General features: G+C 42.9%; 2 protein-coding genes and 1 long non-coding RNA gene across 7 annotated transcripts in view; 1 reads left to right on the forward strand and 2 right to left on the reverse strand.

Moving 5' to 3' along the window:
* LOC306914664 (mannose-P-dolichol utilization defect 1 protein-like) lies at positions 1 to 13,137 on the reverse strand. The gene is made up of 7 exons (XM_079491811.1): positions 12,935 to 13,137; positions 12,047 to 12,112; positions 10,891 to 11,023; positions 9,935 to 10,020; positions 7,013 to 7,131; positions 1,633 to 1,743; positions 1 to 829 (listed from the first exon to the last, which is right to left on the reverse strand). Exons 1-7 carry the CDS (start codon positions 13,062 to 13,064, stop codon positions 704 to 706), a joined length of 771 nt encoding a protein of 256 aa, XP_079347937.1. The 5' UTR covers positions 13,065 to 13,137; the 3' UTR covers positions 1 to 703.
* Positions 12,781 to 24,436, forward strand: part of LOC306914665 — a 21,458-nt gene continuing 9,802 nt past the window's right edge. For all 3 annotated transcript variants that reach the window (XR_013788728.1, XR_013788729.1, XR_013788730.1), the window contains exons 1-3: positions 12,781 to 12,989; positions 18,488 to 18,545; positions 20,642 to 20,871. This is a non-coding gene — a long non-coding RNA (uncharacterized lncRNA). The remainder of the gene's footprint in view (positions 12,990 to 18,487; positions 18,546 to 20,641; positions 20,872 to 24,436) is intronic.
* LOC306914661 (uncharacterized protein) lies at positions 15,130 to 23,839 on the reverse strand. 3 transcript variants are annotated; one of them, XM_079491806.1, is made up of 12 exons: positions 23,506 to 23,839; positions 22,546 to 22,851; positions 20,684 to 20,834; positions 20,303 to 20,362; positions 19,973 to 20,032; positions 19,406 to 19,489; positions 18,787 to 18,903; positions 18,405 to 18,539; positions 17,690 to 17,818; positions 17,219 to 17,303; positions 16,643 to 16,669; positions 15,130 to 16,295 (listed from the first exon to the last, which is right to left on the reverse strand). In XM_079491806.1, the coding sequence occupies exons 3-12, from the start codon at positions 20,828 to 20,830 to the stop codon at positions 15,697 to 15,699; spliced, it is 1,443 nt and encodes a 480-aa protein (XP_079347932.1). In that variant the 5' UTR covers positions 20,831 to 20,834; positions 22,546 to 22,851; positions 23,506 to 23,839; the 3' UTR covers positions 15,130 to 15,696. The 3 variants fall into 3 exon arrangements, with proteins under 3 accessions (XP_079347932.1, XP_079347931.1, XP_079347933.1); XM_079491805.1 differs by having other exon boundaries at positions 20,684 to 20,847; XM_079491807.1 differs by lacking the exon at positions 22,546 to 22,851 and having other exon boundaries at positions 20,684 to 20,847.

A 24,436-nucleotide genomic window follows, 5' to 3' on the forward strand; every position in this document is an offset into this window, starting at 1 on the left:
TATAATGACAACAAGAATCTTTATTTCAGACCCACATGGGCCCATCCATATAAAAGAAAGCAGCATAGAATATGGACCCTACTGAAAATATTTGCATTGGTTCTGCAATTCAGCATTTCCTTTACATTTCTGAATGGTCCCACCCTGTTCTAGCCCCTATATTGAATTTAGACGATCTCCAGATCTCTGTGATCGCCTGGCTACGCAGGACTACATCTCCCTTGTATATTCCCTCACCTGGGACTAAACACTGCTGAAGTATGGTTGAAACTACAAGAACACTGGGGCCTCAAGTATGAGTATGTCTGCACTGAACTAGGTTGGGATGCGACGCATCATCTATATTATAATATAATATAGTTCATCGTCTGCACTTGAATCAATGGAGTGTTTGCACTGCGGTTGTTTTTATGTGCATTATATTTAGATATATTTGAGGGGACCCCCCAAAATCATGTGCAGACCCTCCCTGGGGGTAACGACCCACAGGTGGAGAACTGCTGCTCTTAACAACATTTTGCCCAAGGGAGAAGGGTCACGGTTTGGTTCGGTTTGCAAACGGGCGCAGCTCCGAAGCGGCTGCGACCGTTGCTGTGTATACTGGCCGACACGAAAACTGGAAATGGAAAAGTATTTGCCCGACAGACAGTTAATTGTTTCAACTGGACTTCCTGTCTATTGTCATACATGTGTTTACTACTGACTACTCCAGCTTCTTCTTCTGTTGGTCTGGGGAGCTGTTCCAGTAGTACGCCACCTGGAGGGCGATGATGCCGTTGCAGGCGGAGGAGATGACGTAGGTTAGGGCCATCAGTGAGTCTCCCGTTTCCTGTGGAGGAAATTAATTAATTAATGAATTAAAAAAATATTAATTTAAAAACTGCCGTTTGGAAAGGACTAACATGAGTCAATGGAATCATTAGTTCTTACTTAGTCACCCATGCCTGCATTTGAGTAAAATATGCAGACCCAGTCGAATGCTCTGGTATTTTATTTGGGGTATTCTATTTTGAAGTGTCCAAGTATTTTTCTCTTTTTAGGCGTTATGGTTTGCATGCATGCCTTCTTGGCCGACGGCTGACAGAAGACCCTGAATTAAATTTGATTTAGTTTACAATTTAGCAGATGCTTTTAATCCAGAGTGATTTACAGTAAGCAAGAACAACATATGGTAATAAATCAAATACATAAAAAGATAGTCATCAAGAATCATAAGTAAGCTAAGAATCTAGCATCCGTCTAACAGTAGAATATCTGTACAATGAAACTATTGAGTACCGGTATACACTGTAGAATGCTGTCTACACTCCTCAGAAACAAATAACGTAGAAACTTAGGGCAGTATTATGCGTGTCTTAAGTACCAGGCCTTATGACTTAACTTAAGACCTGGAGGCGTGGTCAATGCTGTTTGGCCACTCAGAATAGCCAAATGGCATTGATCACGCCTCCAGGTCTTAAGTTAAGTAATAAGACCTGGTACTTAAGACACGCCTAATACTGCCCTTAGTTGCATGTCTCTCCGTCTTTGTGGGAACTGGTTGAGCAGCCAATTAGGACTTAAGTGGTTGAAGAGAGCATGCAAATGTGTGTGTGTGACTACGCATGCAAATAGTATGCAGTGCTTTCATACCTGCAGTGTGGTGAAGATGCGAGCGAGAGATCCGGCAAACAGCAGGAAGACAGAGATGGCCGACAGCTGGCCTGTGTGTCCGTTTCTGAAGTTAGCGGCCACCTGGATCAGCTGAGACAAAAACATACATGATTCGTCACAACGGGGGTCTGTGTCCGAGAGAAACGCTCTCATTCCATCCTGAGGTTTCACATGCAGCTCGATAATGGCTGGATGGTGATTCAATTTACAATTTAGTCATTTAGCAGACGCTTTCTTAATCCAGAGCAATTTACAGTAAGCAAGAACATGGTAGTGTTTCCTGCAGGAAAAAGCTTTGGCATGGAGCTGGGCACAGGGGGACCGATAATTTGGATTAATTAATTAATTTGATTAATTAATTAATTAGATTAATAAATGAAGATTCAATTGTATTATTGCTCTTGTATTGCTATTGGAGACACTGGGGAGGCACTGGGGGACACTGGGGAGACACTGGGGGACACTGGGGAGGCACTGGGCAGGCACTGGGAAGACACTGGGGAGGAACTGGAAAGACACTGGGGAGGCACTGGGGGGACCTGGGGACTTCAGTGCAATGTACTTACATATGTTGCGACCGAAGGTCGCAACATATGTAAGTGTATGTAAGTACATTGCAAGGAATGAGTGCATTCGCCATGTACCTGAAGGAAGCCTAATCCAATCACTCTTAGATTTTATCCAGTTTATCCCTGAGTTTAAGTTTACCCTATTGTTGTAGGATTTTTGGTTTATTTAGCCTTATTGGGGTTAATTCACCCCATGGCTCCATTTCAAAAAAGAAACATTTACATGTGTTTCTCTTTTGTTCCCTGGGTCCGGTGTCTAATGGCCCATTTGGTGTCAGTGACACCTCTTTGTTTCTTGTCCCAGGTTGATTTGGAATGTGCTAATGTGTCCCCTATTCAAAGTCTGATTTCCATTGAGTGTTGGCTTTGTCTATGTGTCTGTGGAGTTTTGGTACAAAATCAAAACAACTTGTCTAATTTTTTGGCATGTTTAAACCTCCAGGAAAATCCGTGTTGAGGTTCTTGATCCACTGTCTTTCATTAAAACGTCTTTGTCCTACTGTCCAGTTGGGATTGTGTTGGAGTCCAGACACTTTTAGATCTGCAATGCCATGTGCCATGAAATGTTGGACAATCCTTGTAGTTGTCTTTTTTGCATTGTTAATATTGTACCTGTGTTGTCTCAGCCTTGCAGCTATTGTTTTACTCGTTTCTCCGACATATTGTAAGCCACATTTTTCACATGTGATTAAATAAATACAGTTGCTGGTGCTGGCTGTTATCTGTTGTTTAATCTCCAGCACACGTTTTGTAGTTCTATTTTTAACTATTTGTTTGGGTTTGAAGTATTCTGGTCTCTGGCGTGCTGGTGTGTTGATTCCTTTTAGCTTGCTCTGTACCAGATAGTCTTTAAGATTTTTGTTTTTTCTGTAGGCTGATATAATTTTATATTCCTTTAGAAGATCATCTGTTCGGTTCTCAAAATTCCTTTTTAATCTGTTGTTGGCTAGTCTGCTCTGTGTTGAATAACTGGTTACTAGGGCTATTTTTGGGCCTTGATCCCGTACTCTTACCTCTAAGAAGGTATTGTGAGCTTTCCGTAGGAATGTCCTGGTGTAACCTCGTAGTCTGAGAGCATTAAATAGCGTTTTACAGGCTATTTTGAAATCACTTCCTTGCGTGCAAATCCTATGGAATCGCAGCAGTTGTGATTTGACTATACCTGTGTACGAGTGTGGTGGGTGGAATGACGTTTTGTGTAGTAAGGCGTGAGTGTCTGTTTCCTTAAAGAATACTTTTAAGTCTAATTTCCCGTTTGTGTTGAAGTTTGGGCCCTTGAAGATTGTGACATCAAGAAAGTCAATACTTTCCGTGTGTGTCACATATTTTATCGTTATGGATCTATGATGGCTATTTAACACATCAATAAATGCCTGGAATTCTTCTTTGCTATGTTCCCATATTCCAAAGATATCATCCAGAAATCTATAGTAATGTGTTGGTTTTAGTCTGCATTTTTCTAGGGCTGTCTGTTCCCATATGCTCATGTAAATGTTTGCATAAGATGGTGCAAACCTCTTTCCCATGGCCGTCCCTTTGGTTTGTAGATATAACTTGTTATTGAAGGAAAAATCATTCCTGGTTAGATTTAAGTCTAACAATTGGAGTAATTCCTCCTCTGGTCGATTTGTGTCTGGGTATTTACTGAAAACTTCCTTGACTGCTTGTAGCCCTGCTGTCGTCTCAATGTTTGTGTAGAGGCTGTCTATATCTATCGAAAACAGAAAGGCTTCTTTTGGTACTACTATTGCTTTGATTTTGTCTACAAAATCGTAAGTGTCTTTTATAAAACTGGGGTGTCTTATTGACAGTGGGTTCAGGAAGTGTTCAATATACTCTGCTGTCTGATAGGTCTCACTGCCACAGTCAGACACAATTGGTCTCCCCGGCGGTATTTCGTATGGTATTGTCCATGAATCCGGGCTCTTGTGGATTTTTGGCAAAAGATAAAATATCCTCGCTCGTGGAGTGTCCTGTCCGAGCAAATATTGTTGTTGTTTGGCGTTTATGTGCTTCTTTTCCCTCAGTCTTTTTATGATGGCTTTGGCCTTTACAGCAGTTTGTTTGTAAATTGGTCTGTCTAATTGCCTATAATGATCCTGATTGCTGAGCTGTCTCTCCCCTTCAAACAGGTATTGGTGTCTGTCCATTATTACTATACAGGAGCCTTTATCTGCTGGCTTGATTACAATCTGTTGGTTGTTGGCTAGTTCCCTCAGTGCTTTAGCTTGTTCTGTTGTGAGGTTATCTTTCTCCTTAAGGTGTCCTGGTATGTGTTTTACCGTGTTTGTGTCGTCCTGGATCAGTTGTTTCAGGCTCTGTGGGAGCACAGCGTCTGCAGGTTCCCAGTTTGATCCTGGCTGGAAGGGTGGTATTTCCCTCCCCTGGTCCATTCTAAAGTGTGTAGCTAGTTTCAGTCTGCGGTGATACTGGGAGAGGTCCTTCTTTAATCTGTTGGTTTGTTGTTTGTAGATGTCTAGGGTCGGGACAAATGAAAGTCCCTTTTCCAGCAGTTCGGTCTGATGTTGATCCGGCTGGAAGTAATGGGACAGATTAATTATGTTTGACTTCCCTCCCCTCCTTTCTTGGTTTATGGGGTCAATTAGTTTAAACTAAGGAGCCAATTTTCAAGCATTGCTTTGCCTGTCTCTGTTTTCCAATGTATGTTATCATGAACCACTTTAAAATCCCGTTCATCCAATTTCGGGAGGAAATTTTGTTTTGCAATAACGCGATTTAAATCTCTTAAGTTATGCCTATCCTTTGCTGGGAGGTCATTTGAGAAATTGATTAAAGGGACATGGATACTTGCGGCTGGAAAGGCGTTCTGTGCTGCTACGATGCTCGATCTCATCGACTTCTGTGCTGAAGCGGTAGCGTGGCCCTTGTTGTTTATCCCAACCGACAGGATGCAATGTGCTACCGTGGTGTTCTTTGGTGTTTTCTCTAGTAGGGTCTTTGCATGTTGGAATGTCATTCCTGGGTAGCAATCCACTTGTAGATCCGTTCGTCCGAAGGGTGGGATGTTGTCCAGGTTCGAATCCCCTACGATGAGGAGGCTTTTCTTTGGGTATAGTCTCCAAAGTGTGTTCTTTTCCTTCGTGTTGATGTGTCTGTATACTTTCCCTGGGATCCTTGGTTCATCTTTCTCCGGTTCATCTATTCCCTGTTCCAGGTTCTCTCCTGGGTCTGTAGTGGTCCTACTTGGGTCTATTCTATCTCCTTCTGTGCCCTGGGTCTGGTTCTGTGTGGTGTTCTCCTGTGTTGTTGGTTCCGTCCGGCTGCGGTCAGCCCTCTGGGGTTGTGGTGTGCCATTTGGATTGGCCCCCTGGGGTGGGTCTTGTTTACTTCGTGTTTGCCTCTGTGGTGGGCTCTTTTGTATTGGTGCGGCCAGGTGGGGAAAGTCTTCTTGTGATAGGTCCCTTCTTGGGAGGACCTGTACTACTGTTGTTTGTACCTTTGGTCTTGCTCCCGGTGTTGTTGTCCCTGTACGGGGTTGGGAGGTAGGGGGGGTAGGTAGAAGGGCTGGGCGGAGAAAGGGGATACATACAACTGGGGTAGAGAGGGTGGAGGACAGTGAAGGAGGAGAGGGAGGGACAGTGGATACACAAGGGGAGGGTACGGGTGGAGGACAATGGGGGATCGTCCATACAGATGGGGCAGGAGGAGGGGGAGTGGAAACATGCATAACAGGAATAGTGGGAGGAGAGATGGAATTGGGGGCATGCAGAGAAACAACAGCAGGAGGGGGAGGGGCAGCTATTGCAGTTCTATTTGTTCTTAGCTGTGTGATTATCTGTTGAGCTTTGTTTAACTGAGAAACTGCAGCCACTGGGGAGACATTGGGGAGGCACTGGGGAGAAACTGCGGCCACTGGGGAGACATTGGGGAGGCACTCAGGGGGACACTGGGGAGGCACTCAGGGGACACTGGGGAGGTACTGGGAAGCCACTGGGGTGGCACTGGGGAGGCACTGGGGAGGCACTGGGGAGGCACTAGGCAGGCACTGGGGAGGCACTGGGGAGACACTGGGGAGGCACTGGGGAGACACTGGGGAGGCACTGGGGAGACACTGGGGAGGCACTAGGCAGGCACTGGGAAGACACTGGGGAGGCACTGGGGAGACACTGGGGGGACACTGGGGGGACACTGGGGAGAAACTGCAGCCACTGGGGAGACATTGGGGAGGCACTCAGGGGGACACTGGGGAGGTACTGGGGAGGTACTGGGGAGCCACTGGGCAGACACTGGGGAGGCACTTGGCGGACACTGGGGAGGCACTGGGCAGACACTGGACAGACACTGGGGTGGCACTGGGGAGGTACTGGACATTTCATATCACACAGCAGCTTAGCATGACACGATTTATTTCAAGCATGGCACATCGCCATGCCAATAACATTGTGCAGGAAACCCTGCATGGTAACCCTAAACCCCAACATAAACCTTTTTCTAACCGCATGGAATTTTTTTTGCATGACCAAGTCCTAAATGTGCGATTTGTGAGACATCATGAAAGGAGACGAACCACACACTAGCGCTGATTCCTAAACAATCAATGCAATATGTAAAATGACAATGTTTTAGTAATATTGTCCCTGCTGTCAACAAGGTTAAAGAAATCAGATTGAGACTATTACAGATTTTATGGAAGATGCTAAAATCGGTCATGGCGACATTTTTCCCACTCAATTCATAATTAACGTTCCAATTTTGGGGCTCTGGCTCATGGACTAAGAACCGGGTCGTTTCAGCCCTGGTGGAAAAGGGGCCAGGGACAGCAAACCCACCCTGCCGATGATGATGGCCGGCATGTTGGAGGCCTGCATGCTGGTGACCACTGACGGAGGCGTGACTGGGGACAGGACCAGGGCAACCAGGCCGAAATACACCACCAGGAACACTAGACCTGCATGGGACAGAACACACACACACACACGTTAGCTAGAGTTGTTCCGATACCGATATATATATCATCGGAAAGGCTGCAGATACTGCCTAAAATGCTGGTTATCGGTATGTATGTCAGTCTATGCCATTCCCATACAACACATCATTTATCACATGAGGATTTGTCATTTCCAGTAATCAACCCAAGGAACCCTCCTGTCCTTCATGGGTTGAAACAAAACGCCAGACACGAGAGCAGGGTTAACCTTTGCTTTTATGACATAAGCTTTGTAGATAAGTCTATTGTCGGTGCACAACGTGCTTCCATAGAAAACATGCTGACTTCTATGGAATCCAAATGACTGGAATCAGTCAGTGGTTGAGTGAGAACTTTAATCCATGGAAACGCAGGTTGGACCAGTCCGACTGCCTACCATGAGGATGTCTGTGCACTGCAGTGCACACGTGCATTTTATTTATCGTCAGGACTTTTCCACACACTGAACATTGAATCTTCTGCTACATGCGGAACCAAAGCAGGTCAATCAGGCCAAACGCAATTTACTGGTACATTGTTTTCCAAAAAACGTCCACAGTATACTTATATAATCATCCTCATCGTATGACACAAGTATTATTGTTGCTGTCCGGCAGAAACCTCTTATCTCCATATTCTAATATTTTGTGTTTTATTTTTGTAAATTAACACTACTTGATCACACTACAGCGTCACACAAAAGCATCAAAAGTTGCAGATCCACAAGCTTTTTGAAATGTAATCCTGAAAAGTAACAGTTTGACTGCGGGATTAAATAATCGTGAGCTCCACCTCCCTGCCTAGTTTATCACTAACCTTTGAAGCACCACCGCACCGACATCATCGTTAAAATGGTGTAACAGCTTGTCGTAGTGTTGAAAAATAATCCAAAGTGGCCATCAACAACACAGAGTGGCCCGCTGCGCGCCACCGCCGCCATTGGAAAGCATTGGGCATTTGGGCCTCAATTTCCGAGAACCCATTGCATGCCAGTGCGACGGATGTTTTTCCGAACGCGTCACCTATCACACTCCGATGGAAATCCCGTAAGTCTTAAAACGTATTAAAAACGCAAATTAAACAATGAAAACGTAACTTGTTATTGCGAGGGAAACTGGGAGGGAAAGTGGTAACTGTTTTGAACATACAAGGTTTCCACCCGACAGAGACGATATAATAGGACTTAAGTGGTTACGTCCTATTATAAGTTACTATTATATAAGTTACTAAACAGCTTAGCGGCTACAAGTAGATCAATGGTATAAATACTTTTGTGTCCACGGTACAAACCAAAAGGTCAAATTCTCAAGGCACTCCTGTATTCACACATCCGTGCTAAAATAACCTCTATAACACTCTTATAACTTTGTAAATGTTTATTTATTTTCCAAACAAAACGTTTAACCACTTATATAAATTTCCCATTTTCACAAATTTTTAAGAAATAGCCAATTTACAAGCACACAATGTGAGGCATTGTGATTGTGAGCTTGCCAATTGGCTATTTTCTTCTACTATTTTAGAACATTTGTGACAAAACAAAAAACGAAGGGCTTGCCAAACATAGGGATGCCAGATTGGAAGTTCTTAAAATACCATTTTTTGGGAGTATAGAATGTATTAAATAAATTTGTAACACTTTTTGTATAGTTATATATTATATTGTAATAATAATAATGTGTGGTTGTCACAAATTCCCAACACACACATGGACTTGTCTCACCACGACATGCCATTTGGAAACCACTACAGAGTAGATGGTAAAACATAACACTTATCACATGGACTGTGGTGTAATAGCAATGATTACAAAACAACGGTCAACTGAGTAGAGCAAACCCAGCCCAAAGCAGCTTTCTTGTGACATGTGATTGTGTGTTGCGTGGTGTGCAGTGTTGGGCAATATTACTCAAGAGAGTAATATGTCACTTATTGCATATTACTCCTTAAAAAAGTACTTACTTGGAATCAAGACTGAAATTTACTGGGTAAAGTAATAATATTAGAGTAATATATTACTAGCTACTAACTTAACTTGTTACTGCCCAACACAGTACTGGTGGTGTGATGACGGTGTTTACCTCAGTGACATGTGATTGTGTGTTGCGTGGTGTTTACCTCAGTGACATGTGATTGTGTGTTGCGTGGTGTGATGATGGCGTTTACCTCAGTGACATGTGATTGTGTGTTGCGTGGTGTTTACCTCAGTGACATGTGATTGTGTGTTGCGTGGTGTTTACCTCAGTGACATGTGAGTGTGTGTTGCGTGGTGTTTACCTCAGTGACATGTGATTGTGTGTTGCGTGGTGTGATGATGGTGTTTACCTCAGTGACATGTGATTGTGTGTTGCGTGGTGTGATGATGGTGTCTACCTCAGTGACATGTGATTGTGTGTTGCGTGGTGTGATGATGGTGTTTACCTCAGTGACATGTGATTGTGTGTTGCGTGGTGTTTACCTCGGTGACATGTGATTGTGTGTTGCGATGATGGTGTTTACCTCAGTGACATGTGATTGTGTGTTGCGTGGTGTGATGATGGTGTTTACCTCGGTGACATGTGATTGTGTGTTGCGTGGTGTGATGATGGGGTTTACCTCAGTGACATGTGATTGTGTGTTGCGTGGTGTGATGATGGTGTTTACCTCAGTGACATGTGATTGTGTGTTGCGTGGTGTGATGATGGTGTTTACCTCTGTGACATGTGATTGTGTGTTGCGTGGTGTGATGATGGGGTTTACCTCAGTGACATGTGATTGTGTGTTGCGTGGTGTGATGCTGTTTTACCTCGGGCGGTTTTCCCTGCATAGTGCTGGATGAGGAACCCGATGGCCACCGTCTGTAGCATGAGGAAGAGGGCCTCGCCCCACGAACTGTGAGGAAGATCAAACACATCATAGTTCATAAATATCAACACTGTGTTAACATATTAGGTATTCATGGATTAAAGTTAAATAACATCTCAAGACAAAATGTTGTCTTGTAGAAAAAATGTTGTATGGTCAAGTCCTAATGTGTGATTTGTGAAACAGTGTGAAAGGAGTCCATCGCACCCATGAGTCCATCATTGTTTCCTAAACAATTAATACAATATGTAAAATTATGATGCGTTTGTGGCGACTGAGAACTTTAATCCATGGGTATTGTGACAGGAGATTTTCACAGACAGCAGAGTCCAATTGTCTTTCAATTGTGTCTTTCATATATCATGTGTGCCGGCCGGGTGATTGTTTTCTTCATGGATCTATAGAAATGTCATGTCAGCGAGACTCAGCATGCATGCTCTGTGTGCGTGTCCCAAATGACCTCCCTGGCGCCCCCTGGGGGCCACACAGTCCCCACTTTGAAAACCTGTGGTCAAAGATCATTGTTTCCCCGAACAATGATTCAGGACCCATTTTTATGGGGCACGACTCGCGAGTCGACCAATTATAATTTTTGTTCCGTTTGTCTGGGAGTTTGGGAATCTCTGACTGTTCTAGATCTCTGGATGATTAGCCGATGTCGGGCAGAAACCTCTTATGTCAATATTTTAACTTTTCGTGTTTTAACAAGCCCTACTTGATCGTACTACGGCGTCACACGAAAGCATCAAAAGTAGCAGATCCACAAGCTCGAAGCGACGTGTTTCCAGCTTGTAGATCTGCCCCTTTTCAATTTGAATCCTGAGAAGTAACAGCTTTGGACATACTGTTTGAGGTTTCCACCCGACAGACAATTTTGCTTTTGTGTGTGTGTGTTACCTGAAGGGGAAGTTGTTGGCTATGCTGTAGGCCATGGTTCCTGTGATGGCCAGCAGCTCCAGCAGAACAGCGTTGAAGCTCAGACCCTCCGCGCTTTTGGCACCCATCAGCTTCAAGATCTGAGGTAGCTTCACTGTCAGGGCGAAGAAGACAGGATTGGAGATAGAGAGGGGGGGGGGGGGGGGGGGGGGTGGTAAGGGGTGAAAACAAAAACAAAAACAAACGATTTATTTGAGGCAGTGCAGAGAAATAGTGGTCTTCGCAAGCCAGAACGTTGCCTCCCAAAACTTCAAGGTCTGGAGCAACGGAAGCTCTGAAAATGATCAAGCTATAAAGCAGACGTGAAGCCTCCTCCTCACTTCCGTTTCATCTTCACGGTCACGCACATTTGTCCTAATAATATGAATCAAAATACTTGAAGAATATTTAGCTTGCTGCTTATCAGAAATGGAAATTCAGAACAGAAATTATGTAAAAAATAATATATATATATATATATATATCGGGAGGTGTAGTTCCAGACTTTATATAGCATTCTGAGATTGTGCAATAGTTGTCTGGCTACATGAGACTAGAGACCATCAATTATCTACAGCTGAAATGGTCAATGAAAGCAAGTTCTGTGTGTGTACAAAGTGGTACAGGGAGAAAGCAGAACCCATTAAGGAGATCAGGCGTTGAGCCGTTGACACTAAGGTTTGCCCACCTGCCCCTGGCAGGTAAATAAAACTTTGGAGCAGGTGGAGTCTGGTTTCAGGTTGCACAACCGAGCAAGTGCTCGTTTGAGAGCGGACGCAACCGTCTATAAACACAACACCAGATATCTGTCTAAACACTTGAACGTGGCCAGAGCGCTCTGTCTTCTGGTCTGTGGAATGTAAAATGAAAGCACTGTTTACCTATAAACTGCTGTTCACTGTTGCTACACTTAAAAATAATTCTTCATATTTGTCATAAAAATGTGGGTATTTTTTATCGCACATCCAGAAAGTGTTAAATGTAACGGTAATTAAAATGTTACATATAATTTTATAATGGCCGCTTAATTTTTCGGGCAAGTGGGCATGACCTTTTGCCCGATAGGCAAGTGCCTCCGAGACCTTAGTGTCAACCCATGGAGATGGTGTAAAGTGGTACAGATAGAGGGGGATCTTACCCAATACAGAGCCCAGGATGATGCCAATCCCCAGGCCTTTGCTCAACACGATCTTCAGACATGGTACTGTGGTGGACAAACACGTAATTATCACACATTATTACACTGCACATATAATAACTGCTGCATGAACCCTTTTCACTGCACGTAATTATAATTATGCTAATTGTGTTTCATTTAGGTTAGCACTAGAATGGCTGATATTTCCGCACAGAGAGAGAGAGAGAGAGAGAGAGAGAGAGAGAGAGAGAGAGAGAGAGAGAGAGAGAGAGAGAGAGAGAGAGAGCTATAGTATTAATATCTGTATTAATATCTGATGATAGGATTATCCAGACAAATTACCCAATAAATCACGCGACGTGATGTGTCTGAAGCCTTCAACATCCAATCAAATAGTGCCCTGTGTATAGTTAGTCCCGCCCCAGCGAGCTGTCACAACAAATAACCTTCAGTCCAGTCCTGCAAGTCTGTGACTTATTCTGAAGACCTTCCCATTTGATTGTATGATAACAATGTATGCTCACAAAGATGCAGATGCATTCTTAACAGTTGCAAAATAGCTTCCCTGGGCCACGGTTGTCCAAATAAACAGCGGAAGTCAACACTACATAACTAAAAGTAGCATTTTTCTAGACCCGTCCTGAATTTAAGGTCCTGAATGAACATCGCATCACCACTATTTGCTGTTCAGTGCTCACATCCGGTCTAGAGCCCGCCTACTGTATCCGGTAATTTTCACGCACACATGCATGCTAGGACCGTTTTTGTTCTACACCTGATCTGCAAACTGCAAAGTGAATTGATCCCAGTCGAGGCTGACTTGAGTTGCTTCTTCTCTCTAACGTTTCATTTGATTTAAATCGTACAACAACGTCGACTCTCTCTCACCGTCGAGGAAGTTGAAGTCGAGGAAGAACTCGTCGTAGCAGGACTCCGGCATGAAGTAAGTGACCAGGGTATCTTTGAAAGGCTCCATGAAAGAGGAGCTCCGCTCCATCACTACCGTTTCAGCCGCCATTGTTGTGGAATGTGGATGTGGAGCGGCGAATCGAGCGATGAGGTGACGTAGCGCTCTGTCTGTGCTGATGACGTAGCACTCTGTCTGTGTAGCACACAAAACTGTCCCCACCCAGAGTAGCCCTGAAACTTGACTGTCAGTCATGACGCAACTGAAGCCAGTTTTACGCGATCGCTACATTTACACTGAAAACGTGTACATAAACATTCAGATTTAAAATATAAAGTACTCATCACGTGTTCCACGGGTGTTAGAAATGTGCTGGGACAGCGATTAGCATTGCTGCATTTCGCGTTGTTTAATAAAAGGCATTTTTATCCGAGCGCCGCGGCTACTTTTCTCAAACGGGGTGCGTTCGGAAAATCACAGTTGCACACCGGGAGCGCACTCGCCTATTAGTCTGTATTGGCAGTGCGGTCAGCGTGCTTATATCGAACACACCCAGTGTTTCAGAGTGCCACACTCCTCCCGACCGACAGGGGCGCGTAGTTGAAAGCCAATGGCAAAAAACAGCTTGGATAAAAATGCCTTTTATTAAACAATACGGAATGCAGCAATGCTAATCGCTGTCCCAACAAATTTCTAACACCCGTGGCCCACGTGGTGAGTACTTTATATTTGAAATCTGACACATCTGTACACGTTTACAATGTAAATGTAGCGAAGTACGAGTGTCATGTGAACCATGGCTAACCCAGAGCAGAGTTGATTGAAGTATTTATTAACAGTTTGCAGAATGGGTAGGCCTACATTTCACATGAAAAGCTCGAGCGCTGTTCATGCAGCCTGGAGAGTGACAAGCTGGAGTTTGAAATACATTGTTTTCAACTGTTTTAATGTATTGTACAGTGACTGACAACTACAGTCCCTGTATGTGACAGAGGATTTGATTTGATGAACGAGATCAAAAAGCATCCGGACCATTTGAAGTGGAATATTTGGAGCAGTTCATACGAATCAAGTCGAGGCAATTAAGAAGCACACGGGACCATCAACCTGGACACAGGACAAGGTGTAGCCTACAACTCGCGGAAGCATTATGAGTGGTCAAACTAGGGGTTTTTCATGATTCTGAATCCATTGCAAGCATTTGTTTTGCATGAAAAACACTCCTTGGGCTATAAACGTCCGTATCCACTTTTTTCAGATCATCATTTGTGATAACAAAGTGTGTGTGTGTGTGTGTGTGTGTGTGTGTGTGTGTGTGTGTGTGAAAATGTGTTCTTCTTTAATACCAATAAATGTCATGGGCATCCAAAAACAATTTGTTTATTTTTTATTGTAACTGACTGAAATGTAATCGTAGCTGCAATTACTTCTATAAATACTGAAGATTCACTACAGACCACTGCAGAGCAACATGTCATCAGTGTTGGAAAAAAAGTACTCACATTTTTTACTTAAAAAATCTCTGTACTTTGTTAACCTGGCCGGGCCCCTTGGGCCAGTTGCCAGAGGTCTGTGCTTTGGCACTCTTCTTTCTACACAAAATGGGCCTATCTTGGGTGCGCCTTACCCTTTATTCCTAAACTTCTTTGCCATGTTTTTACTATCTTGAAAAAACATTTTAAAATCTACATCGACACTTTGTGAGCTTGTAGATCGGATATTTTAACTATTTTAAAATGTTTTTCAAAATAGTGAAAAATTGCAAATAAGGGATAATATAATTATAATATATATAGGGTAATACCGTATAAGGCAAGCTATAACACAACATCTCTTTGCCAAAAATAGGTGAATCAACAAGCTCACTACGCGTGACGCGTCAGTGCAAAATGTTGCAAGCTTGTAGCGCTGCAATTTTTGCAGAATGTTCACCTATAAGTATTTAAATATTATGCAGAATAGTGCTGATTATAGTGATTCACGTGATAACATGAACTAATTTGTATATGGTTAAGATCCAATACCTTGTAGACAAACTCTTTAAGGTAAACGGTGTGAAACACACCGTTCACAAAAAGTGATTTAGAACAATCGTGTAAATGATGACAAGAAAGAATATTCATTTTTATTTCATGTGAAAAAAGTGGCAAGTGCGCACTGCGCAGTGGGCTACAGGGATAAAAAGAGCAATTAAAAAAATTCAAAATGCGTTTAACAGTAGCCTACTGTATATGTGAAGAAGGAGGTGTGATACTGTTGATCTATTTTTATGTCAGGTTCTGACATATATCCATGTACTAATATTGATGACATCAGGGATCTCCATATATGGGCTTAATTGCAAAAACCATTGATGTGACAATGAGGCTGATTCCGAGTGGAGCACATGGTCAATCCATTGCATTTCATGATCAGTTTGACGAAGGTATACTTCAATTGCCATCATATCCCACGTCTTAAATAATATTCACACATTTGAAATCTGGCGTTATAACCACAACTAACCCATTAAAACACATAGGCCTACATCAATTTGTGGGTCTCCTCGGCACGCAAAAGTTTGAGAACTATTGATTTAGAAGGCATTCATAGAATCGGCCTAGGGTCTTAATGGGTTAAACCCCAGCATCCATGTTGTGGGGAAAGCTTCCACAAAAAATAGCAAATTGACAAGCCTGTTGATTGGCTATAAAACGGAAATGCCACCTGTATAGAGCCCTGAGGGACTCCGGGGTTTAAGTGGCTAAGTGTCTGCGTTTGCCGGAACGACCGTGAGCACGGTGTCTCCGTCCATGCAGGCCAACACAGGCACCAGACTCGCTCTGAGCGCGCGGCCGTCGGAGAGGGAGAACGTGTAGACGTGACGCCGGTTCGCCACGTCGTAAAACGACACCTGGCCCTCGTCGATGTCCACGTACACGCCCACCAGACTAGGAGGGTCCCCCCCCTGGGCCGCCCCCCCTGAGGGCAGTTTGGCCGGGGCGTCGTCGGTGCAGGCCCACAGCTGCTGATCCGTCATCCACAGGGTCCAGAAGCCCGTTTTGGGGCTCATGGGGAACCTTTTTGTCCTGGGAGCCGACACCGCCGCGACTCCTATCCTCCAGGTGCCCGTGGGAGGGGAGACCCGGACCTGCCAGTAGTGCCTGCCCGCCGTGATGATTGGGGCGTCACCCAGAACGCAGGGCCAGCCGTCGAAGTGGCGGGACGGACCGGCGATGGAGGAGGAGGAGAGGAGGTGGTGGTCGGGGGTCGACTGGAGCTGCGCAGCTTCCTGGACCTGCATGCGGTCGGCGGAGACGAGCAGCCAGGGGTGACTGGTGCTGGGGTCCAGACGCACACGCACTGTTGGTGGTGGTGGAGGAGGAGATAGTGAGGGGGAGAAAGAATAGTGAATCCAAAATGAAAGGAGAAAAAAAAAATACTCTGCCACCAAAATGTGGAATGCCCTGACACCATCCATTAAACTAAAGGATGTATATACTTGGTCTCAGACAGGGATATAATTGTGTAAATCTTTCATGCAATTGAATAAATAACATGGGACCACAATGGAAACAAGTCCCCAGGACATTTTTTTGCATTATTCTTTTAGCCTTAATGTGCTGTTTCCATTTCTGACTAATAAAGTATTCAATCAATCAACCAAAAATAAATCATCATCGAATTGAAATGATTCAAATATAGTTTACCTGACGCACTGAGAATCCACTGCCACACTGAAAGACAATAAACATCATATGAGTATAAAGGCATGGGTTTTCAACCAGTGGTCCTTGAGGAGGTTCCAGGTGGTCCCCAGCTAAATGATGGAGAGTTACCAAATGGAGCTGTATACTGTACATCTTTAACCAAATGGAACCTTATGGGTCCATAAGGAAACGGAAATGCCACCTGTATAGAGCCCTGAGGGACTCCGGGGTTTAAGTGTCCGTTTGCCGGAACGACCGTGAGCACGGTGTCTCCGTCCATGCAGGCCAACACAGGCACCAGACTCGCTCTGAGCGCTGTGAGCTCTGAGCGATTTTTCACTTGGGTCTGAGAGGCTAAATCTCATCAAATGGTGGTCTGTGGCTCTAATGCCAAATAAATAATGGACCTAGATATGAAAAAGGTTGAAAACCACTGCACTAAGGCAATGAGAGACAGCAAAAGTGTCCTAAGTGTTCATTTTACAAATGGAGAATATTGAGTCGACTCTAATCTCTGAGCATTTCCAAAGGCTTCATGTATGGAAGGCTAATAAAGAATGACCCAGTTCGCAGCACCTGAATTAGGGATGTATTTGGGACTTCCTTTTCCAGTCCTCCAGGCCTTCTGTTTGGTTGGCAGCCACATCTTTGATATCGACTCCTGTCGTGCACAAGTTCACAACGTTTTGGTTTCCACCATGGAACAATGTTTTTCATTAGCCATATCTATCCTTACCCCTTTATCCCTAAACCAATTCCCCCATATTTTACTATTTTGAAAAGCATTTTTAAATAGTTCAAATAGCCGATCTACAAGCTCACAATGTGTTTTTGTTGATCGGCTAGTTGAACTATTTTAAAATGTTTTTTTCCCCAAAATAGTAAAATATTGCTAATAGGTTTAGGGTTAAGGTCAAGAGTAAGCTGGCAAGATGGGGCCCTTACACTGTAGTGGTTCTCACAATTTTTGAGCACACACACACACACACACACACACACACACACACACACACACACACACACACACACACACACACACACACACACCTCAGTGTTGTGTGACAGCAGTGACCACGCCACAAACTCCAACAGAGGCAGAATGGAGGACAGTCTGGACTCCTTCTGTCCTCTGGGACACAGCAGTCTCTTCAGGTCCTCGTCAGACAAACCATTAGCCTGCTCACACACACACACACGACAACACAAAGCATGTACAGCCAAATACAGAGTGGTCATTCCAAACTGCAATCCAGAATTTATACAAATGAATAAAACTTTATTTTAAAGCAGCACTATGTCACTTTTTTTAACCAATAAAATATAATGTCCAATCTATGGTAGAGTATGTTTAAATACAATATTGTAACTGATACAATCTGTATGGTAGAGTATGTTAATACAGTATTATAACTTATATAATCTGTATGGTAGAGTAGTAGAGCATGTTAATATGCAATATAACTTATACAATTGGGGTTTGGTTGTATTTAGTCTCCCTTCTCTTCTATTGAGACATTTATATCAAATGTCATGTCTCAACTAGACACAGCTGACACAAATATTGACATGATGGTCAAGATTCAATTTATCCCCTGAGCAAGCAGGAAGGCTCTATTACCTCATTGATAAAACATTTCAGCACTTGCACAGGTAACCAGGGTCAAATCCGGGATAGAAGAGGAAAGTTACATAGTGCAGCTTTAACCAATGTGTAAAGGTAAAATATGTTAATATATTGATTGCAGAGCCCTCAAACACACACCTCTTTGACGTTCCTCAGTTCTATGGCCCACTGTTGAAGCCTTTCGTTGTCTTTATCCACACTTCTCTCTCTCCTTCCTCCAGGGTCTATGGTTCCCATCATCCTGTCATCTGAGGTCTTGGGCGTGTTTTTCAACTGCAGGTAAAAAACAAAAACAAAAATCAAACAAACATAGAATATTAGCTGTGGTGTCATTACATTTTAAAATCGTCATCCTGTGATTTGAAATCATAAATCATTTCATTTCTGAAAGAATGTATTGTGATCTGCTATTTTCAAATGGCCGAAATGTATAGCGTGTATAGCGTTAATGTATATGTTTTCTAATCCAAATTAAAATCTCCAAAGTAACTAGTCAAATAATTGTAGTGGAGTATGTTACCATGGTGATACTGTCCAGCTCCTCAGCCCATCCCAGGATGACCGTTCTGCTGCTCTCCATGCTGTCTGGCTCACTGACACCCTCTGCTGGCAGTCTCCTCTTCCTGCCACGCTCAAGCTGGATTCAGTTCATAAAAGAAGATAACAACTTCAGAAACTATATATATTATATGCCACTTTCCTCTTCTACCCCGGATTTGAACCCGGTTTCCTGCGCAAGTGCAGACATGTTTTACCATGGAGGTCATAGAGCCATGCCTGCTTGCTCAGGGGATAAATCGAATCTTGACCATCAGGTAATCTAAATGTTTCAGTAGAACAGTAGGGGGACAAAGGACAACCACCTCCAATTGTGTACAAAATATATATTGTATTAACATACTCTACCATACAGATTGGACAAAAATGAAATGTATTCATTCAAAAAAAAGTTACATACATACTACTTTCCAGTCATGTACTAATTCAGCCTTGATTACAATTTAAGCATTTATCAGAAACTCTTAATCCAGAGCGATTTACAGTAAGCAAGAACAACACATGGAAATACGTACATCAAATACATACAAATGGTCATCAAGGAATTAAGCTAAGAACCTAGCATAGTGACATGGCTGTACCTCGCTGATGTCATTCACCTCCTCTGCTAGCTCACTGATGAGCTGTAGACACTCTGTCAACGTCTGTAACCCTTTCAGGTCAGGCTAGAGAGAGAGAGAGAGAGATACTTAGTCAATTATTTATTAACTTGTGTCTACATTACGGCATATATTTCCTGTATATAATTTCCGTCAGTTCGTACCTTGTTAACTTCCTCCTTCCTTGTCATGTTTTTATACTCTTCCTTAACACTCCCATGGATCCCTCCCTTATTGTCTTCCTTCCTTCTTACCATAATCCATCAGTTGATCATAAATCCTCGTCTCTTCACCTTGAAAAACAAGCCGTTTTCCTTGTTCCTTTGTCCATTGTTACATTATGAACAATGGACAAAGCCTACTTTTCATTGTTACATTATAACTGGTTAACCCTTTAAACCCCATATACTTCCATTGTTACGACATTATAACTGGTTACACATTTAAATGCTCTGTTTGCCGGTATCCCCAGGGCTCTAGCCCTGGTTTATGAGTGTGGTTGCCTATCTCTATACAGTAGGTAACCTGTTTTTTCCCCCTTTTTTTTACCTTGCTGAGGGAGGGTTTGTTCCAGGGTGCGGAGTTGTAGGCACGTGCCAAGTCTCTCATCTGAGACAGACAGACCGACAGACAGACAGACAGACAGACAGACAGACAGACAGACAGACAGCATCTCAATGAAAGGTGACCCCAGATGTGCAGTATTCCTGACCTTAAATATAAACATACATTTAAATGAACAGCCTTGTGTTTGTGTTGTGTTAATTGACTCATGCCACTGTGTGTGTGTGTGTGTGTGTGTGTGTGTGTGTGTGTGTGTGTGTGTGTGTGTGTGTGTGGTGTGTGTGGTGTGTGTGTGTGTGTGTGTTCTAATTTCACCTGCATGTCATTCAGAGACGGTGCAGAGTAACATGGTCTGGTCGTCTCCAATACTTTCTCCTGCACAGGGGCACAAAATACCACACGTTTAATAGATAGAATAATAATTCTTATTCACATGTGTGTTTTTCCTTTGCAGATCTGTGCTACTGTTGATGCTTTCGTGTGATGCTGTAGTGTGATCAAGTACAGTAGAACGTTAATTTACGAAAAAGTTAGTGAAAAGTTAGTGAAAAAGTTAGAATATTGAGGTTTCTGGATCCAAAAAGCTAGCATTTATTATCACAACTTTTCAAAATGTCACCTTTCTCTTTTTTTATTTTGGCTTACTTAAAGCAGACACAACAGAGAGAGAGAGAGAGAGAGAGAGACAGACTGCACCTGCTTCTTTGTGAGGCTGACTCTCCCAGGGGGCCTGGTCGATGTGCTCGTGTCATCGGGCCCTCTGTGCCGTAGGGGCTGAGCGGGGGTCCTCGTCCTCACACGCTGGCCCCTGCTTCCTGCTGCGGTCCGAGTGGGAGTGGGCATTTTCCTGGATGGATGACCTGCAGACCAGCAGCAGACTATGAGTGAGTGAGTGTCTCTCGGAGGTCTATTCTCCTTTTCCCACCTCTACACACCACATGTCGTCCTATATTAAAGTGTGGGCAGGCAGACAGACGGTGGACGTCACAAGCGTAACATGCAGACTTAAGGACACAGGCGCGCCGTTGCTCCACTTGGCACAAAAAGCTGTTCAGGGGTCTGCCATGACAATATAGCCACGTCAGGGGCCCCCCGAGAAGCCCAGGCACACAGTTATTCCAATACTCACCAAACATGGCACACATGTTGTTCAGGGATCCTCCATGACAATGTACAGTATCTATATGGGGACCTATAGAAGCTCACAATGTGTCGCTTAACGTCGCATTGTGAGCTTGTTGTAGGTCAGCTATTTTCACTATACTTAAAAATGTGTTCTCTGATTTATGGAATTTATTCAACATTTCTTTATATCTTCATGAAACAAGTTTTTAATTCATGAAAATCTTTTCTTTTTTTTTCTTTTTATGTTTTTAAATAATATTTATTTAAAAATAAAATGTAGGAAACAAAACAAATAAAGGGGCCTATTAAAATGGGTGGGTAGGTGATGGTTTAAACTTAGTTAGAACCATTTAAGAAGCAGTATATTCTGTGTGCAGGGAATCTGCACAGCAGTAGTATTTAAACAATACAAAGTCAGAACAAAGTCCACTTTATTTTACTGTTACGATTGCTCAGCTGTTGCTAAATGCTCTTGCACCTTTACACTGCCACTTGCCCTCTTTATGTTATCAGAGAAATGGCCTGAAACAACATGGCCCAGACCTTTACACGTCTAATGTCTAATTTAACATATGCTCTGTCACACCATGTTGTCACACGCTGAACATAGTCGATCTACAAGTTGTGAGTTTGACTACGGCAAAAGAAAAATCAACATTGAATTATCTGTAAGGTGACAATGAAGCTGTCATTTTTCTGAATACATATTTGTATCTCAAAATAAGTCACGCATTTGTCTTTCTTCACTTATCGTTCTCTAAATAGTCAATTAATGCAAATGCCTTATGTTCAAAGAGCCATAGCAATTAACTACATCAAATCTGAGTTTTGATTCCTGTTAAATACTTTTAAATGCAAATCAGGAAAATAAACATTTGTTTTATACAATATGTCATCAGAGCATATTTTCTGACGCAGATTTATGCCCCAATTCTCACACAAGCATATACTGTATCTGCTATCTATCTCACTTGCCCACACAACCTTTACAGTTAACTGTCCAATCAAATATACACTGTGAGACAGACTAATACAGTGGGTCAGGAGACTCGGGACCCATTTGCGGGTCACAGACCAATTTTTATGGGTCACAACTCGAGTAAAAATCCCATTTCCTTTTCCTACATTTAAAAAATATATATTTCAAAAAATATATTTGTTTTACCTACAACATTTTAAAATAATTGTATAAATAAAATAAAAACATCTATGAAATTCCACAAATAAAAAATAATAAGAAGACGTAGTGACAATTGCCGATCTACAAGTGCATTTGTATCTGCTATTTTCACTAGTTTGGGCCCCCAAGCCAAATGTCTCTTTTGGGGCACAGGCTAAAACGTTTGGGAACCACTGGACTAATAGATTGAAAGCCTGATAAGTGGCAATTGACAGTTATTCAGGCAAAAAGAGAATGAAAAGACTTTACTTACAGTGCTGCCTCAAATGCCCCTTTGTTGTTGTAATGTCTGCTCTCCTTGAAGTGAGTTTATGACTTGTTTTGGACTTCGATCACCAGTTACTGGAGATGAGGTTTTATGGTTCCCGTTCAGGTCAAAGATTCAAGCGCTATCTTGGCTTGCGTTGTCTGTGGCTATGAGCCGGTGACTTTATGGGTCAATAGCGTGTATAGGCTAAGGCTTCTATTATGCCAAGTGCCAACTCAGTGGTTCTCAATGATGTGGGGGGGAGATCACAGAGAAGTGACGATTGAAGGACTTTTGAGACATTTTTAATACCTATAAAAATGAAAGAAAGAAAAGAGAGAAAAAACATTACTGCATCAAAAGAAATCATGAGGATTTGCTTTCCTTTTTTTCATAGAATTGTATATTTGTATGTCTCGAAATGTTCTGATGAATTGAAAATGGAGGACCATAGCTGAGTCTTAGTGCTTTTTATGGTTTTATCCTCGTAGCAGTTCTTATATTGACTTTCGTTTGAAATGTACACATTCTACAACTGCGAATACAATTTTCAGTCAGTCAGTCAGTCAATAAACTATGCTATACGAACTAGTCATACATTGGCCAAATTGTCAAATAATATAAGAAAAGAGGAAAATATATGAAAATATCAGATAGATCTGCTCTTCTCACAGTATATACCTGTGGAACTGAGTCAAAACTAAATGTAATGCCTCTGTGTGTGTGTGTGTGTGGGGGGGGGGGGGGGGGGGTGTAGTCTTATGTCCGCAAGAGGTTCCTCATGTAGGGACTGTTGAAATCATGCAAATTAGGTCCGTTTTGACATTACTTGCAGTCTTTGGGAGGAATGGGAGGAAACTGATGACGGCAAGAGAAGAAAAAACAAACATAGAAAAAGAGAGAAGTATGACTTAAGTTATAAAAGCTGTCAATGTTATTACATTAAGTTGATGGGTGTATACATACTGCGCTCTCTCTAGGTTGTCCGACCTCAGACGAGCCCTCCATCTGGAGAACCGGGTGCTTTGCGCTCTTGCCTCTTGACACATTTGGTACATCAGCCTCTGGTTTTGTTCATTCTGAACACCTACCTATACTTGTTCAGTTTCATTGTCAGTATATGATTAATGTGTTTATAGGGTGCCTCGCTCCTATGTGACTGAGGGTGGCTTGGTCATCTCCTTATATAGTCCTGCTACATTGGTAAAGCAACAACTAGTCAAGATGTATAAAGCATTGTTGTGTGGAGTGGTGTGACTGTAACTTGTACCTTTACTCAAGTACAGTATGTCACGGGGCACTGGGCAGCCCATGCCCTATACTGAGGAACTATGCATGCACACACTACACTGCTGCTTCCAATAGCAATCACCATCAAGCCGGCTGGGAAGTGTGTGTTTAATAGTGTCGGGTTGCATGTTTTCTTTACAGTGGACATCTGACATTTCACTCAAGGACTGAAAGGGTTTTTTGAGCGGTGCAGCCCAATTCACAGCTTTGCGTGTGTGTCCGTTTGAGCACGGAATGTGTGTATGTCCTGAGCACGGCATCGATGACTTTGATTGGCTGATGTATGATGACGTTCTCATCATCATACATCATCATCATCATGATAAAAGGCACTGCTATCACTTCACACAAGTTTATATGTTTGTTTATTGTCACTGTGAAGTAATTTAATCATTTATTGATCACTTCACCTGTCTCTCCTCTGCAGTGCTGGCATTCCTGTTGATTGGAAGGTGCCAAGCACTGTAGAGGAGGAGGGGTGTGCTTGTTCATATGGTTGTATCATGCTTTTGTTTTTGTGCTTTTGTACTGTGTATATGAATTGGTGCCGGGGAAACAGTTGACTTTGTAAAGTACTTTATGATTTATAATGTGTGTACGATAACTC

This window comes from Electrona antarctica (assembly GCF_951216825.1).
Source record: "Electrona antarctica genome assembly, chromosome: 21".
In the NCBI taxonomy this organism is placed as follows: domain Eukaryota; kingdom Metazoa; phylum Chordata; class Actinopteri; order Myctophiformes; family Myctophidae; genus Electrona; species Electrona antarctica.